Source organism: Panthera pardus, unplaced genomic scaffold (genome assembly GCF_024362965.1).
Source record: "Panthera pardus isolate Hobbes unplaced genomic scaffold, ASM2436296v1 HiC_scaffold_13, whole genome shotgun sequence".
In the NCBI taxonomy this organism is placed as follows: domain Eukaryota; kingdom Metazoa; phylum Chordata; class Mammalia; order Carnivora; family Felidae; genus Panthera; species Panthera pardus.
In genome coordinates, this window is record NW_026526688.1 from 131,918,867 (window position 1) to 131,936,250 (window position 17,384).

The 17,384-nt window shown below is 38.4% G+C and overlaps 1 protein-coding gene across 2 annotated transcripts in view; it reads right to left on the reverse strand.

Moving 5' to 3' along the window:
• HERC3 (HECT and RLD domain containing E3 ubiquitin protein ligase 3) overlaps positions 1–17,384 on the reverse strand; it is a 110,612-nt gene that overhangs the window by 25,894 nt on the left and 67,334 nt on the right. For both annotated transcript variants that reach the window (XM_053901397.1, XM_053901398.1), the window contains exons 12-21: positions 17,302–17,361; positions 14,859–14,970; positions 13,798–13,987; positions 11,865–12,028; positions 11,619–11,732; positions 5,764–5,787; positions 5,583–5,672; positions 4,192–4,362; positions 2,380–2,523; positions 849–1,015 (exon numbers count right to left, since the gene is read on the reverse strand). In XM_053901397.1, coding sequence (XP_053757372.1) covers positions 849–1,015; positions 2,380–2,523; positions 4,192–4,362; positions 5,583–5,672; positions 5,764–5,787; positions 11,619–11,732; positions 11,865–12,028; positions 13,798–13,987; positions 14,859–14,970; positions 17,302–17,361 — 1,236 coding nt within the window. The remainder of the gene's footprint in view (positions 1–848; positions 1,016–2,379; positions 2,524–4,191; positions 4,363–5,582; positions 5,673–5,763; positions 5,788–11,618; positions 11,733–11,864; positions 12,029–13,797; positions 13,988–14,858; positions 14,971–17,301; positions 17,362–17,384) is intronic.

Sequence of the window (17,384 nt, forward strand, 5' to 3'; positions counted from 1 at the left end):
CACCCAAGCGGAATGAAAACTTGCATCCACACAAAAACTTGTACAAGAATGTCCACAGTAGCATCATCCATGATAGCCAAAAAGTGGAAACAACACAAATTTCCATCAACTATTAACTAATGAACGGATAAACAAAACATGATATATATCCATGCAATGGAATATTACTTGCCAATAAAAGGCAATGAAGTACTGGCACATGTTATAACATGGATCAACCTTGAAAACATGCTGGGTTTGAAAGAATCCAGACACAAAGGACCATAGATTATATGATTCCATTTATATGAAATATTCAGAACAGGCAAATCTACACAGACAGAAAGTTAGGTTAGTTCTTGTCTAGGGCTTGGGGATGAGAAGACGGGATGACAACTAAGGAGCACCAAGTTTCTCTTTCAGGTAATGAAAATATTCTACAACTGCAGTGATAGCTATACAATCTGAATATACTACAAGTCACTGAATTTATACTTTAAGTACCATGGTATTTGAATTATATCTCAATTAAAAAACTTTTTAATGCTCCCTTTTCAATACTTTCTCCCTCTGTATTTCTGGACCATGACGAGTCTCTAAGTCTTTATTTTTTGTTCAGGATAAGGAAGGTTGGGATTATTTGGTACCCCTGGGCAACTATGACCTCCCTTTTCCTTTTTTCCCCTCTGCCCTTGGGGTGCCACCAGCAATGCTTCAAGCAAGGAGTGGTGCATCTGCGTCTTAAGAGTCTAGCCCTATGTCTTGATAAGCTCAAGCTTGTCCGTGAGGTATTTTCAACCTTTAATCCTTGTGCCACAGGTAGCCAGAGCAATTCCCCACACCAATCTGCCTATCTTTTAGTTCTGTACCTTCCTTCAGTGGGTGACAGCTCCTTTAGATCTTCCAAGCCAGGCTTTACATTCAGTAACTTCTTGTAGAGAGCCAATGGGAAGTGGAGATCAACCACTGTGGAGTTGTAGATAGCTAGTCCACAGGTTATGCCGATCAAGTGAAACCAGTTGTGCTCTACAAAACACTTTTCAATATGCATACAAATGTGTTAAAAAGAAAGGCAGTGCTTGCAGCCCTCCAAACACTCTGCCATTTACCTCAGAATACTTTCGGTATAAAAGAATAAAGACCCCATTAATATTTAGTTACCTTCTGAAGCAGAGAAACACCCTGACAAAAGTTCAATTATCCCACCAAAAAATTCAATGCAAAGAACATTAAGCATTTACAGCTCCATCTAGAGACAGAGACAATAGCATATAATCTTCTGAAGCAATGCTATCTGATAGGACTTCGTGCAATGATGGAAACATTCTATTCCGTGCTATACAATACTGTAGCCACCAGCTACACCCACTGAACACTTGAAATGTGGCCAGCACAACTTTGAAAATAAATCTTAAATATTATTTAATTTTTTTTTAATGTTTATTTTTGAGAGAGAGACAGAGCACAAGCAGGGGAGGGGCAGAGAGAGAGAGGGAGACACAGAATCCAAAGCAGGCTCCAGGCTCTGGGCTGTCAGCACAGAGCCCGACACAGGGCTCGAACTCATAGACTGTTGAGATCATGACCTAAGCCGAAGTTGGATGCTTAACCAACTGAGCCACCCAGGCTCCCCATTACATATTATTTAATTTTAATAAAATAAAATTTAAATTTAAGTGGCCACGTGTGGGTAATAGTTACCTTTTTAGAACAGTGGAGATCTAGGGAGAAAACTCCAACAGGAAAAAGAACTAGGGATGCCTGGGTGGCTCAGTCAGTTAGCATCCAACTCTCAGTTTTGACTCAGGTCATGAACTCACAGTTCGTGGGTTCGAGTTCCGCATCAGGCTCTACACTGACAGCACAGAACCTAGCTGGGATTCTCTCTCTGCCCCTCCCCCACTTGTTCTGTCTCTCTCAAAATAAAAAAAATAAAAAAAAAAAAAAAAGAAAACAAGAACTAAATTATAGTCTGGTTAAAAACGGATGCCATTGAAAGTTTAGCTCTTCTACTGAATTTCCAAAAATACAGTGTGTGCATGTATCTGTAGAAGTACTCACACACATACATACCACTGTTATTATTAAGCTAAGACATATTTGACTACCACTTTCCACATGTCATAAAACCCATTTCTTTATCACACTGTGTTCTTTTTACCCTTCAAAGAGTAACAAAACCTGGGATCTTAACTACTAGAAAGGGAAATGGGGCTGATGAGTGACAAAACATGAGATCTTGGCAACAAGTGAAATATGAAGACTAGATACCCTAGTGGATTGTTTAAATTATCTTTGTTATGCTCCCCTTGGCAAAGTCAGAAGTCAGGAGATCGGTCTGACCACAAAAAGAAAAGTTTAATTCAATCCATCTGTTTAACTGCAATATCACTAACTTACAGTATCTGAAAACCACAAGAGATTTGAATCCTGATAGTAGGTAAACATTCCGTAGATAGGATTCAAAAGTTCTTTTAACAGTAAAAGAAAGAACTCCTTTGTGACACCGCCAGCATCCACTGCTTCTTCGCCATCAAAGATTACCTTAAAATAATGAAAGCAGAATTAATACTTCAGGGAACTCTTTGATGTTTTATCTTTTTTTTTAAAAGCAAACTCCTTCCAAAGTCAGGACAAAGGAAGGGATATATAACAGACAATACATTGACACAATAAACACTGCAAGGTGTATCTACTTATTAGTAACAAGGCACTTACACACAAAATTTTTCCTAAGTACTCCAAGGGATACAAAGGAAGTCAGAAGTTTACCATATGTCCATGGAAAGTTTACCATCTATTTGGGGCAGTGAGGCAAATATAAAATAATCAATTGAGAACACATTTTATTTTCAAAGAGTCAAATATACTGAGAGGTAAATGTTCTGGCACACAGAGAAAAGCAATGATTAATTTGGATAAAGGAACACTTTCTGGAAAAAATCTTTCTCAGTGGGGCTCCTGCAGTAACTGATGCTTATGGAAGTGAGGAGGGCATTCTAAGGAAGCACAGACCTGGGTTCTGTGAGAGGCTATAAACAGATCTACATGGGGCATCCTGGACCCACAATGACCATCCCAGTAACAACTGCAGCAAACCAACAAATGAGATTCATTGAGAGTTTGTTACATGCCAGCACTTAAACTCTATTAACCTAATCCTCAGAACAGTCTGATGCATAGCGATTACTATTATCATCTCCATTGTACAGGCAAGGGCTCAGACACAGAGCTAAAAATAGTATTTGAGGAAGTGTACCCTTGTGGGTGAGTTCAAGGTTGCCAAGAGCAGGACAAAAGAAAAGGTAGAGACAGATACTAGGACCCCGATTCTATGGATGCCAGCAGAAGATTTAACTCAGACATGCTACAAAGCAACAAGTGTCTCATCTGAATTACTAACTGAAAACAGGGGCAAAGGGACAACCCCCCCCCCCCCCGCCTTTGCAATATCAAAAATCCAACCCATAAGTTCCAGGAAGAATTCCCAGGCAGACTGATGTTAGTCATGGTATGTTCTGAAAGGGTGACAATAGCATGAAGACCATCAGTCTCTTGCCTACTGCCTTTTGGAATTTTGGAAATAGGAATGGCAATGGATATCTGGAAATAATCTGAAGGGAAAGATAAATGATTTAAAACAACTTCATATAATTCATTAAATACTAATCAAACACCTACTATGTAACCAAGAATTGTGTTAAGCCCTGGCAATATAATAAGTGGTAACAAACATGCATAGTCCATGAGGAAAGAAAAAACAGTAATTCAATAACTTCAGGGTACTAAGAGTGCTCATGATAGGTCAACAGCTTCCCAGACAATTTCACTCCTTTTTATTCTACCTTTTTCCTTCTTTCTCTCCAATCTTTGACAACCAAAGCTAGATGCTGACTTGACAGTTTTACCTAGTTGAAGCTTTAGTTTTGCTAGTTTGCTTGTTTCTGGTAGAGTTGGAGCAGGTTCACTGAAGAGAAGGACAAAGAAAGCCCTATAATCCCTCAAGTAATCCTCTGGCATCCTTATCTGATGTTATGTTGAGATATTCTGTTTGATTTGACAAAAGGAGGTGATTAAATGATTGTAAAATGAATGAAAGACCTTAAGAATGGCTGTACTCCGTAATTTTAATGATAAGACCTCTGCTGTTTCATCACCCCTGTTTAAAGAAAACCTTGGAAGTCATTTAGAGGAATAGAATGAAGGGCTCACTTTGAGAGGCTTTTTCAAATCAATGTCGGAATGAATGCTCAGCTCTCTTAGGGCATCTCCAACAAGATTGTTCCTGCGAACGTGAAGGACCAGGAAGGGGCTTCTGGCCAGCAGAGGCTCCAAGGTGAGAAGCATGAAGACATTCTGCAGGTTGGCTCCATTGACTGCCACCTGGAACATCACATCGAAGAACACAATTACTCAGTGTCCTTGTAAGTGCAGACCGCAGCCGGCTGTGCCTTTGGACCTGGGGTGGTGGCGAGCAGGCTGATTGCATCTCCGTTTTGTTATTTCTGATTTTCCAAGTTGCTCATGTTTACGAAACACACAAATCTTTCTAATCTGAACCAAAAGAAATTAAATGAAACAGCTGAAGCATATGACCCATAACCAGTTCCACGAAAATGACTGAGACCAGCTAATTAAGACTGAAATAGTCATCAGAGTACAAGAAACATGATGGAGAGTTGGTAAAAACCATGACTCTCAAAATAGCAGGAAAAGAAACCTAAGAACCACTTGTTAAATGGTTTTTATTCTTTGAAACTGTCCACTTTCTCTGGAAAACCTTTACATTGACAATAACATGGATAAGTCACTGTGAAAACAGATACTTATATACAGATACACACAGAAAGCAAGAGAAAGACAGATGGAGAGAGAGAGAGGGATGAACGGAGTAATAGATCTACTACTAACAGTAGGAAGGTAGATCTGAATTGCTAATTCACAAAATGTCTTTGTAGACTTCTCAAAATCAATTCTATTTTATAATAAAAATGTGTATTTAAAATAAATTAAATCTCTGTAACTTAAGTTTTTATTCAATAAAGAATTACCAAGCTCCATTTAATTATCACTCTGTCTCTAGCAAGGGCAGCAAACGACGGCCTGCAGACCAAATCCAGCTTGCTGCCTGTTTTTGTACAGCTCTTGAAATAACAATTTTTTTTCATTTTTAAATGACTGGAAAAAAATGAAAAAAAAGAATATTTCACATGTGAAAATTATATAAAATTCAAATTTCAGTATACAGAACATTTTATAGGCATAATGTCATGCTCATTCATTTACTTACTGTCCATCACACTTTCTGTGCTACCACACAGATAGTTGAATAGTTGAGACAGACTGTATGGCCCACAAAGACTAAAATATTTCCTATGTGGCCCTTTATGAGAAGGCTTTTCAACCCCTGATCCAGGTAAACATGCATTCATGTATATGTGTTACATCCAACATAAAATTGCTGAAAAAATTTAAATAGTTCTAAAAAGTTATAATGGCCCCTCATCTAAATACACTCTCTCCTGTTAAGTGAAAGTTACAATTGAATGCTTGGGATAAACAAAACACAGTAAGAAGAGGAAATAATTTTTTAAATATGATACCTGCATCTGTAGTTCAGCATCAGTCTGTAACATTTTGGTCTTGGCTTGGGCATCAAAGATGAAAGGGTAGGAACAAAGTGTTACAGTATCCTAGAATAAAACGTATTATTGGCAATATTACAGTGTTCCACAGAGAACAGTGCTGGATAAATATATAAGTAAATGAAAAAGGATCATTTACCTGTATTATAGATGGTCTAGCCTTCTGTATAAAGAAAAATAAAAAGTCTGTTACTTAGATTGCAAAACCTGAATTTTCTACTCCCTGCAAGTGTAAAATACAAACAACAAATCATATAACCTATCTATTTGGCCATGGAGAGAGCTAACACCATTTGAATGGCTGACTCGATTTTTGATAGAACATACCAGATGTTTTGATGGGTATAAAATGAGAAAAAAATACAAAAACAATTATAAAAAATTTTAAAGACCTTTAAAGACCATTCACTGACTCCACAATTCACAGCATTAAAAGAATTCTCTTTTATAAGAAATCTAATTCTAAAACAGGAGCTTTACAACCTTGATTTCAGAGATTAATTTTGTTGGGTAAAGTGGATGTTGCAGATTGCATTTTGTCAGCATGTTACATCTCCTTCTTACATACACATACACATACACACACACACACACACACACACACACACACAGAGAGTTGCTTCTCTTAGAAGAAAACAAGTATTTAGAAAGCTGTCCCTAACACAACATGTGGACTAGTGCTTGTTCTACAGAAGATATTTCATCAATATGTGAATAAATCTAAATAAAATTTTGAGCAAGGGAATAATAATAAATTTTTTAAAACCACAAATGAAGCCTATCTACAAGGTCTGTCACCATTTCGTTTACCAAGGGAAAAAAAGGAAATCTTTTTCCTGAAGGTTGTCAGGTTATATAACAAACATTATTTATTGATTTAATAGAAACAAAAACATCAACAATATATATCCTGTTGATCTGTAGCAGTATTTCTAGACAGAAAACTGCAGTCTTATTCTCAGAGATCTGAGAGTGCTCCATTAATTTTTAAAAATTCTGTGGGTTCTTTAAAATGATATCCTTAAACAAAATTAATGAAGATGCATTGTCAACAACTTCCTTATAATAATTTTCATTTATTTTAAAGATCGCACTGGTATCATATACTTAATTGTCCAAGGGGAATGAAAAAGAAGAAAAGCAGTCTTCCTTTGTAAGTGATGCATTTGTGCCCAGGAAAAGGCCAGAACAGTCCTGGCCCGCTGCATGAAGGAAGGTTTAATAGCAGCTGAAAAGAGAATAGAGCTGAGTCATCTCAGGGCCGACAGGCCTGGGAACTCAAGCACCCAGGCCTGACAGTATGCAGTTCCTCTCCACAATGCAACTGGGGTTTGGTTTCAGTAAGACGTTTTTGCTGTTCCATTTAATCATGAGGCTCATCTGCATTTTGATTTTACAGGTTTTTATTTAATTTGTAAGATATGGTTTGGTTCTATACCTATTTAAAGGCTATTGAATAAGAAGTATATAACTAGCTCCTTTTGTGTTTGTTTGTATTTCAATGAAATAATTTAACAGCAATTTTAATTAAAATCCATCCTGTTAATTCTTTAGAACTAGGTTCCTTTAGGGATCTTGGAACATTTCCCTAGACTGAGAAACCCGAACTGGAGAGATGATTCCAGTCCAGTGAGACAAGGTATGGAATCACACATATATAATCCAGGCTAATTTCATTCTCATCCCTACATATCTAATTACTTTGTATTTAGGAACTGAAATCACTAAAATTTTAAAAAGCCCATATACCATCAAACATCACTCCACAAAATGATCTTCTAGTCTAGGTACCTGAAAAAAGTATGAGCAGCCTAAGGAAGCAGGTTTATTTTACAACTGGTGGCAATATTCAGAATTTTCTAATCTTCCTCTCAGAAGAGATTATTTAAGCATTATTTGCTTATTCTCAAGGATAAGAAAGATCTTTAACATGTGTTGGCCTATAAAAGCAAGATAAAGTTTTGAACACTTCAACTGTAAAAAGGACTGGGAGAGAAGTGACCACAGTGACTATAAAAACAGTTGCTGGCATTATGGCATCCTAGCTGTAAATACTTCAATACTGGTGTTTCTGTTAGGACAGCATAGTTATTTCAGACATCAATCAGGAGCTCTGTCTGCAGGTCCTGGCTCCACATCTCTGACTACCCTGCTGCCCCTCCCTGCAAGCCCTCCCAGGCACCTCTAGATCTACCTCTGCAGGCCTGGTCCCTCCCATCACCCTTTGCCTGACCCCTTCACCCCTGGAAGAGCCCAGTTGGGGAAGTAGGCCCATGTCTCTTCTGCAGAAGGAGAGCAGTTATAATGAGAGCGAGGTCACCATCCTCTCAGGTAGGTGGGCTGGCTGGAAAGAAACACAGAACTGCCTCAGTTAGGAACCAGAGCCAAGGCCAGAGTTAACGGTCCATAAGACCCTCCTCCTTCCAGGGGAGGACCACAGTGCCAGGTCTAAAGAAGGCAAAGGAAGAAAGGGTATTTGGTCAAAAGAAGGAGCAGACCCGTATGAAGGTCTACTTATACATCCTTGAAATCTGCTGAGAGTAGATCTTAAGCATTCTCACCACACACACACACACACACACACACACACAAAAGCAAACAAAATGAGTTAGGTATGTGATCGATACGTTAAGTAACTTGATCTTGGCAATCATTTCATAATGCATATCAAAAATAATCACATTGTACACTTTAAAAACATACAATTTTATTTTTCAAGTATTCATCAATAAAGGTGAGGGAAAATCCACTTATTATTCATTACCATCAATTAAAGGTAACTTAAGGGGCACCTGGGTGGCTCAGTCAGTTGAGCATCTGACTTTGGTTCAGGTCATGATCTTGTGGTTCATGAGTTCGAGCCCCACATGGGCTCACTGCTGTCAGTGTGGAGCCCACTTCAGATCCTCTATCTCCTCTTCTCTCTCTCTGCCCCTGCCCCACTCATGCTCTCTCTCTCTCTCAAAAATAAATAAAATATTTTAAAAATAATAAGGGGCACCTGGATGGCGCAGTCAGTTGGGCAACCGACTTCAGGTCATGATCTCACAGCTCGTGAGTTTGAGCCCCGTGTTGGGCTCTGTGCTGATGGCTGAGCCTGGAGCCTGCCTTGGATTCTATGTCTCCCTTTCTCTGTCCCTCCCCTGCTCACACATTGTCTGTCTGTCTCTCTCTCTCAAAAATAAATAAACATTAAAAAGTAATAATAATAATAAAACACGGGTGCCTGGTTGGCTCAGTCTATTAAGCATCCGACTTCAGGTCATGATCTCACAGTCCAGGTTCAAGCCCCACACTGGGCTCTTTGCTGACAGAGCCTGGAGCCTGCTTCAGATTCTGTGTCTCCCTCTCTTCTCTGCCTCTCCCCCGGTCACAGTCTCTCGCTCTCTCTCTCAAAAATAAACATTAAAAAAATTTTAATGAAAGTAATTTAAAAAGCATATAAATTTATGTACTAAACAGGGGTGCCTGGCTAGTTCAGTCCGTAGAGCATGTGACTCTTGATCCCAGGATCATGAGTTTAAGCCCCATGTTGGGCATGGAGCCTACTTAATTAAAAAAAAAAAATTAATGAAATAAAATAAATTTACGTACAAAAAGCTTTAGCATTCTAGATTAAAACGCAAGATAGCAAGAAATTTAAACTTCAATTTCTAATAATACTATACCTTATACAATAAAAGAAAATTCCACAGAAATCATAAAAGGCCACACTATAATTTGACCTACTAATTTTCTATCTTTCTGTAATAACTACCTGCAATACTAAAGAAGAGATGAGCATCTGGTATTCAAGACCTGTATGTGCTTATCATATGTTAAGAGAAAAAACGTAAAAAAGCTGTAGGGGCATCTGGGTGGCTCAGTTGGTTAAGCATCCAACTCTGGATCTCAGCTCAGGTCATGATCTCATGGTTTATGAGATTGACCCCACATCGGACTCTGCACTGACAGCAGGGGCCTGCTTGGGATTCTGTCTCTCCCTCTTTCTACCCCTCCCCCACTTGTTCTCTCTCTCTCTCTCTCTCTCTCTCTCTCTCACTCAAAATAAATAAATAAACTTAAAAAAAGTTGTAGGGGCGCCTGGGTGGCTCAGTTGGTTAAACCTCTGACTTCAGCTCAGGTCATGATATCACAGTTCATGAGTTTAGGCCCTGCACTGGGCTCTGTGCTGACAGCGCAAAGCCTGGAGCCTGCTCCAGATTCTGTGTGTGTGTGTCTCTCTCTCTCTGCCCCTCCCCTGCTCACATGCTCCCTCTTTCTCAAAGATAAATAAACATTAAAAAAAAATTAAAACAAAAAAAAATTTGTAAAAGTTGCCCACTTAAGTACCTCCATTCACAGACTTCAATCATGATAATCCAGATTTCTAACACCAGCAACTTCTTTTTCAGAGTCAAAAAGAATTAGGGTTCATTAGAAGTATTTTATTCAGCATCCAGTCACAGAAAGGGCAGATTCAAAGTCAGAAGAATTGGCTTTTATGAAACTAACTAAATTGGTGGGAAAATTGTTGAACTTCTGTGGGCCTCCATTTCCTCACCTACAAACAAAACAGCCTAAATAATTCATAAAGCTTATTTCAGCTCTTAACATTTTATTTTGCCACAACTAGCTACTTGCAAGTTGATAAAACAGAAAAGCTTCTTTTTACAATTTCTAAATTAGCATGTGAAAGCAAGAGTTCATTGCTAGCCTGCACGTTATATTTCCCATGTAAACCCATTTAGAAGATTCTAACCCATTTTTATTGAAAAGTATTTTGTTTTTTCAAGGTCAAGGTTATAATAAAAGCTTATTAAAAACACATTACTGTGTCTAGCACTGATCATCTATTATTTGACAAAGCAAATAATCTTTCTTAGTTAAATAAACCTTATACTCCTTGTTATTAGAAACCACTACTGCACTACTGACCTCCAAAAACTCTACAGGGAAAATACTGCCTCAATGTAGTGATGTAGCTGTTAAACTGGCCAGGATTCACACCAAATGTATCTGCTACACATGACTTCACTAAATATGGTGGCCAAATTATCATTCTGTTTTCTGACCTAACTCCCAATGTATACATACTCCACAGATGGGAGGTCCTAAAAAGCCTTGCACAGGTCCCAAGCCAGTCTGCAATCAAACTGAGCAGCTCTTGCAGAGCCATGGTGACAGGCAGGAATCTTCAGTCCCTTGGATGGCTCATTTAACATATATTGAGAGCTAGGTCGGGGATATGTGACATCTTCACACCCATAATCCCAAATCAGAGGTGGCCTACCAGGTTCAGGCACTGACATAAGACAACTGAAGTAAGCTAGCTACTGGAAGATGGTAATTAGCAAATGATCCTTTCCTCAATGTCAAAATCCAGTGACGGTGTGGACTGTGGCACATATAAGCCTCATCTAAAGAGCTACTATTGAACTCTAGCCAACTGGTACCATCTGGGAGGACAGGTCATGTTGCCAGATCTTCTAAGTTCCAAGAAAAACTAGAAATTCATTTTACGTATCTTGACTTTTTTATGGTAAGAGACACGTAACATAAAGTTTGCCATCTTTATCACTTTTAAGTGTACAACTCAGTAGTGTTAACTACATTCACATTATGCAGATCTCCAGAACTTTTTCATCTTGCAAAACTGAAGCTCTCTACCTATTAAACAACTCTCCATTTTCCTTCCCCCAGGTCCCAGTAACCACCAGGCTACTTTCTGCTTCTACAACTGTGACTACTTTAGATACCTTGATTTTTAAAATGTTGGCAACTAATTAAAGTTTGTACCATTCTGGCTGATCACCCATTTATGACTCCTTATTGGCCATTTATGATGTCTCAAACGCTTCAAAAGTTTCAAGAATGCAAAGCCAGCCAAAACCCTGTGACATTAACACCAAAGTCAAGGACAAATTGTACAGCTCAGATTGGGCTTTTCTTGTCCTCATTTGTACTCTGAGAAAAGACTACAGCTTTAAGAATATGCTTTAGATGAATTCTTACCATGCCTGCTTGATGCAAGAACCACATGAGGTAGTCTTCCTGAATGTCCACAAGATTGGAAATCTCAGGAATGTAAAATGTATCATATTCAACATGCTTCACTTTAAGATTTACCTGATGAAGAACCAAATGAGGACAATTAAAACCCAAACAACTGGAAAATGGCTTTCCAAAGACTACCTCAGTAGGACATTTGAGCCTACCATCTATTCACCCCTCTCCCCACTGGATCCTCTCTATACTCACCTTATACAACTTCTCCAAGAGCTTGAGAGCTGCTGTAATATAATTGTTAAACAGTACGGGAATTAAGAATGTCTTTCTTCCTCTCAGTAGGTACACGACTGCACCTTTATAGAGGTTTACCAGCTTCATGAAATATTTTGGGCATACCTGAGACCACCAGTTATCTTTAGAAAGAAAGAAAAGACATGTTTCAGCATGTATTTTTGATCAATTATTTATGTCTTCTGCCTACTAGCTAAAAACTGATCCGGCTAAAAAATAAACATTAGTCTAAAATATAGTTTCCCAAAACTGACTTTAAAAAGAATCCATTAAAGCATTTCTGGAGAGCACAAGAACCCCCTAGAGCTTTTTTTGTAAAGCTTGATCTGCTTTTTTTTCTCAAAGACTCATTCAGAAGGCCAAGCTAAACATTCAGTTCCAAAGATCCATGTGGACAAGATGTTAAGGCACATGTTGCAGGCAGGAGCATTCAGATATCATCATCTTTGCTGCCCTCAACTCTGCCTCCACCTACATCCTGTACCAGGGATGCATAGGATGACACACTCCAGAAGCAGGAGCAGTATGGAAGCCATGCCTTCCCATCAAGAGGTTTCATTAGTTGTAAAACTACTGTTTCTGTTTCTCCCCAAACTGTGCTTTCTCATAACCAGACAAGAAGGCTAGACCATTGGTTTCTACATTGTCAGAAATAAATTCAGCCATACTGAAATACTTAAAGGATGAGATGACATGATGTCTATGATTTTTAAAAAATATTTCACCAAAAGTAAAAAGGTGGTGGTAAGGGGAACATAGAAAACAAAAAGGGCCAAATATTGATAATCGTGAATTTGTGTGAATAGGTACCTACAGAGTTTTCCACACTCTGAGATATTCTTTTAAATTTAAATTTCTTTCATTAGAAGTTAAAAACAAGTGTAAAACTAAACAACTCTGATCTCTTTGTACTGTCCTACCTGAAAAAATTAAAATTAAAATTAAAAAAAACCCTAAACGTCAGGTAAAATTCCTTCAGAGATTGCCATCTCTCTACTTCATAGCCTATTAGAACACCTGAAAAGATAGGCCACGAAGGGCTTTGGTCTTAAAAAAACAAAATTAAGGACTAACATATTACTAGTGCTTCCATTATTCTTTGTTTTTATATCTTCTGCAAAGGTAGAAGCAGTATGGAAAAGCCAGTATTCCATCCTCAGGAACACAGGTCTCTTTACTTATGGGGAGACACACTCAAGTAACATCCTAGTCCATTTGGAACACAGAAGTTACTGAGTTGCAATGAACACCTAAAAAATTTACCAGGAAAAAAAAAAGGGGAAAAACCCAGGTGACAGACTTTCTGCACTTGATTAATAAAAACATCTCAGGCGCTACTTCCATGAGACACTCTCCAATTCACTGAGGAACGGAAGGTTCTTATCTCAGCAAAGTGTCCGTAGCCTGCAAAAATCAGTGTGGACTCAACTGTCCTAAAAAAGAAAAACAGAACAAACATTTGGTAAGTCTCCACTAGGTCATTTTCTTCCTCTCCTCTTTTGGAGACCTGTGCATCACACCAAACTACTCATTTCACTCCCACCCCCTAAATTAGGTATAGGAGAAAGAGCAACAGATAGACACTAATTCTTGAGGCACTATTAACTACTAGCAAATGTAGGAGGTGAAAAAATAAAGTTAATCTAACTTTGTGAATATTTAAAAATCAAGACGAGTCTGGCATGAATCATTTCAAATAACCTAAATGATGGTTCGATTTGCTCATACTGCAAATATGGCCAGTTAGAAGACAACAGCAAAGAAAGAAAGGTTTGAATGTTAAGGATATTAAATGGCGACAAATAGATTCTCAGATCTCAGTCCACTGAGAGCCAGTGGTCACAACAATGAAAAAATACAAAACCACTGGTATTGATTTTAGCAAATTCACCTAATACTTTGCTGGGGTTTGTATCCAACCGCAGAATGGCCATTGCCAGGGGAATAGTCAATGTTATGTAATACTTGGAATCCTGGAGCAGGGGGAACTCAGGTAGTATTAAATAGATTCTCATGGCTTCAACATCTGGTGGTGAACTTGACAACTGAGGAATCAGGCAACTTTCAAAGCTGTTTAAGATCTGTATGAGAGAAAAGAATACTGAGAAATTCAAACATTGCTGAGATCTAGTTACCTGATCTCTAAATTCATAAGCTATTTGATAGACTCTCAACTCCCACTCAGTCGGTATGCACAGAGAATCAACCATGAGCCAGGCACTAGTGGTGCTTAGGAGATACACCAATGGAATGAAAAGTCAAACATCTCCACCTGTGCAGACTTCTCTGGAAGGGCATTTCCTTCAAAAGATTTAAGCTAAAAAGAAAGCTCAAGGTAGGTCAAATTCCCAAAGTGAATATTGTAAAATTAAGATTTATACAAGATTTATGCCTTCTTATCTTACACTCTTTTGTTTCTCTTTAAAGTTGAATTATTGCAATACAAAAATGCATTTTTAAGAATATACTCTGAGGGCGCCTGGGTGGCTCAGTTGGTTAAGTGTCCAACTTTGGCTCAGGTCATGATCTCACAGTTCGTGGGTTCATGTCCCCTGTCAGGCTCTGTGCTGACAGCTCAGAGCCTGGAGCCTGTTAGGATTCTATGTCTCCCTCTCTCTCTGCCCCACCCCGGCTCATTCATGTACACACACTCTCTCTCTCTCAAAAATAAATAAACATTAAAAAAAATAAAAAAAAAGAATATACTCTGCAGGAGTGCCTTGGGTGGCTCAAGTTGGTTGAGTGTCAGACTTTCGCTCAGGTTATGATCTTGTGGTTCATGAGTTTGAGCCCCATGATGGGCTCAATGCTGTCAGCCTATCAGCACAGAGCCCACTTCAGATCCTCTGTCCCCCTTTCTCTGCCCCTCCCCTATTTGTGCTCTCTCAAAAATAAACAAACATTTAAAAAAATAAAAAAAAAGAATACATTCTGCAAATGTATAGAACTTACCTGCTCTAGAATCATGGAGTGCTGGGAGCTCATTAACTTCTCAAATAACACCCTCGTTGAGTTCAGGTCAATCCCAGGGATTTTGGGACTTGTTTTAAAATGTTCATCAATTCTAAACAAAAATTTCAAACGTGTGTTAATAAAAGAAAAACAAAGCAAACACTCTGTTGGGAATTAGAAGTAGGGAGACAAAATAGTCTATCCATACCGATCAGATTTAAATTTGACCCAGCAGACAAGCTGTGTAAAAATATTACACTTTAAGGAAGCCAAACAGAATCAAGCTCTGGATGGAACCCCTTTTCCAAGATGATCTTAAAGTTTTCAAGCGTTTTTTCCCTTCAATTCAAAGTACAAGCAAGTCATCATTTCGACTTGAGATTATCTTGAAACTTATAAGCAGAGTGTTATTTCCATGATTTACTCTTGTGTGTTTGCCTTTCTCTGTAATTATGGTACACTGAACTAGATGTAGAGATGCTGTGCCTAGGTGCAAAAACATCCCCTGTGCAAACTGGCCCAATCATCAACAAATGGCAGGTAGAACAAAACTCCTTGTTTAAAGCTTTTCTCAATAAAGTGTTTTTAAAAAAATCAAATCCACAACAAATACAAAGTTAACGTCTTACACAAGGGATACAATTACATACACCTAAGGACTAATTTCACTGATACTGTTTTTAACTTCCTAGCAACTAATCGTTTTTCCTAACTTTATATAAAGTCATAGCCTTTTTGAGACTTAGAATGTCTCTTTTAAATTCCCACTCTTGAATATACCAAATCTATTAATTACAAAATAACTTCCTGTTTGCAAAATAGACTTCTGTTGATGGGTAACGGACACATCTAATAATTTTAACACTATCTGACAGCAATGCTGTAACTCATAAAAACAGAGAGTTTCTAACATTAAAAAAACAACAACATATGCATTGAAACCTAAATGGTCAAATCAAGAGATGCCTGGGCTTTGTTTGTTGGGTCCTTTGTTGTTATTGCTCTAAAAACAGATCTACCCCAAACGCAGAAATTAATTCTGGTGTCCTATATGTAACCTTCTATATGCTTAGAGGTACTTTCTGTCACGCTATTAAGAAAAAATAAAACATTTTATCTAAATGTATTTATTCTTTGCAAAAGTGGTCTTTTACTTCAATCGGTTTCCTGTGAGGCATTGTTCATAAGCTATATAAGCAGAAATCCTGAAATAGTACAGTTGTCAGTTAAAAAAAATTAAGGCTTTACCCACCTCTCTATGGAATTCATGATCCTAAGGATGAATAACCTAACAAGTCTGGCCAAGAGCCATTCCCAACCTTCATAAAAGCTGTCCTTCTAGAACAAGGTTTCTCAACCTTGGTGCTATTGACTTTTGGGATCAAGTAATTCTTTGTTGGGTGGACAGGATTGTGAGGTGCTTAGCAGCATCCTTGGTCTTGGCCCACTAGATGCCAGTAGTATACCCCCGCCCCCCATTGCAACAACCAAAAAATGTCACCAGACATTGCCAAATGTCCTCTTAGAAGATAAATCAGCCTGGTGGAAAACCACTTCTAAAAAACCAACATCAGCACAATCCTGAAGACTTTCCCTAAAGGAAAAAGCTAAATATTAAAGCTGAAATAAACTGGATGAGCTCATTCCAGCTGCCCTAATGATACAAACAAATGACTTGGCAATCTCTAGCTGTAACAGAAGAAAAGTTTCTGAGATGACCTCTTGCAACCCAGTTAGGGACATCATTTTTTGGTGGGAGAAGAAGTGGGATTCACATACAGAACTGAATTCTAAGTTCTTCTTGGGATTTCATTTGCCTGGTCACTGACAAAAAGGATCGAGAGATAGTCGAGGATTGGGGTCCCCAAAGATCAAAACCCGTGACAAAACCCTTCTGCTGCATGAGGTTCTTCAGGGGGATACCTGCAGAAGGGATAAGGCCAAGCAAAGAAACACTATTTTCTACCTGGAAATTCAGCCCGAATAATCTCCTGGTGAACTGGGCTAGACCTAAGTCCAAGGAACTCCTGAAGCTTCCTTGGAACACCCCCTGAGCTCACTGGTTTTGAGAAAAGAAAAATCTACGGGGAAAGCAAACCAATGAAACCCAGGAGATTAAAGAATTAAGAATTTAAGAACAAATACAGTACACATGTGGGGATACCATTTCAGAAAAACCTGAGAAATCTTACTATTGATTACACCAACTCTTTCTGAGATAGTCTCTATGCTAATCTGCTGCTTTGCCAACCAGGCATGAATCAGCATTGCCCTTCCTGACACCCTCTCATTCATCATTATTAGGCATTCCAAGTTTTGCACAAATCATCATCAGTGAATTAAGGCCAACCACCATCAAAGAGAACAGAAGTCTTTCACTGCCTTTGCTGAGTAAGTATTTGCATCACATGTGGGTATTTTTTTAAGATTCTAAATCACTTACTTTTTTTCAAGAAAACTTCCATTCCAACAGGCTGCAGAAGATAATATCTGAACAACACCACTGCTCAGAAAGAAAAAGGTAGG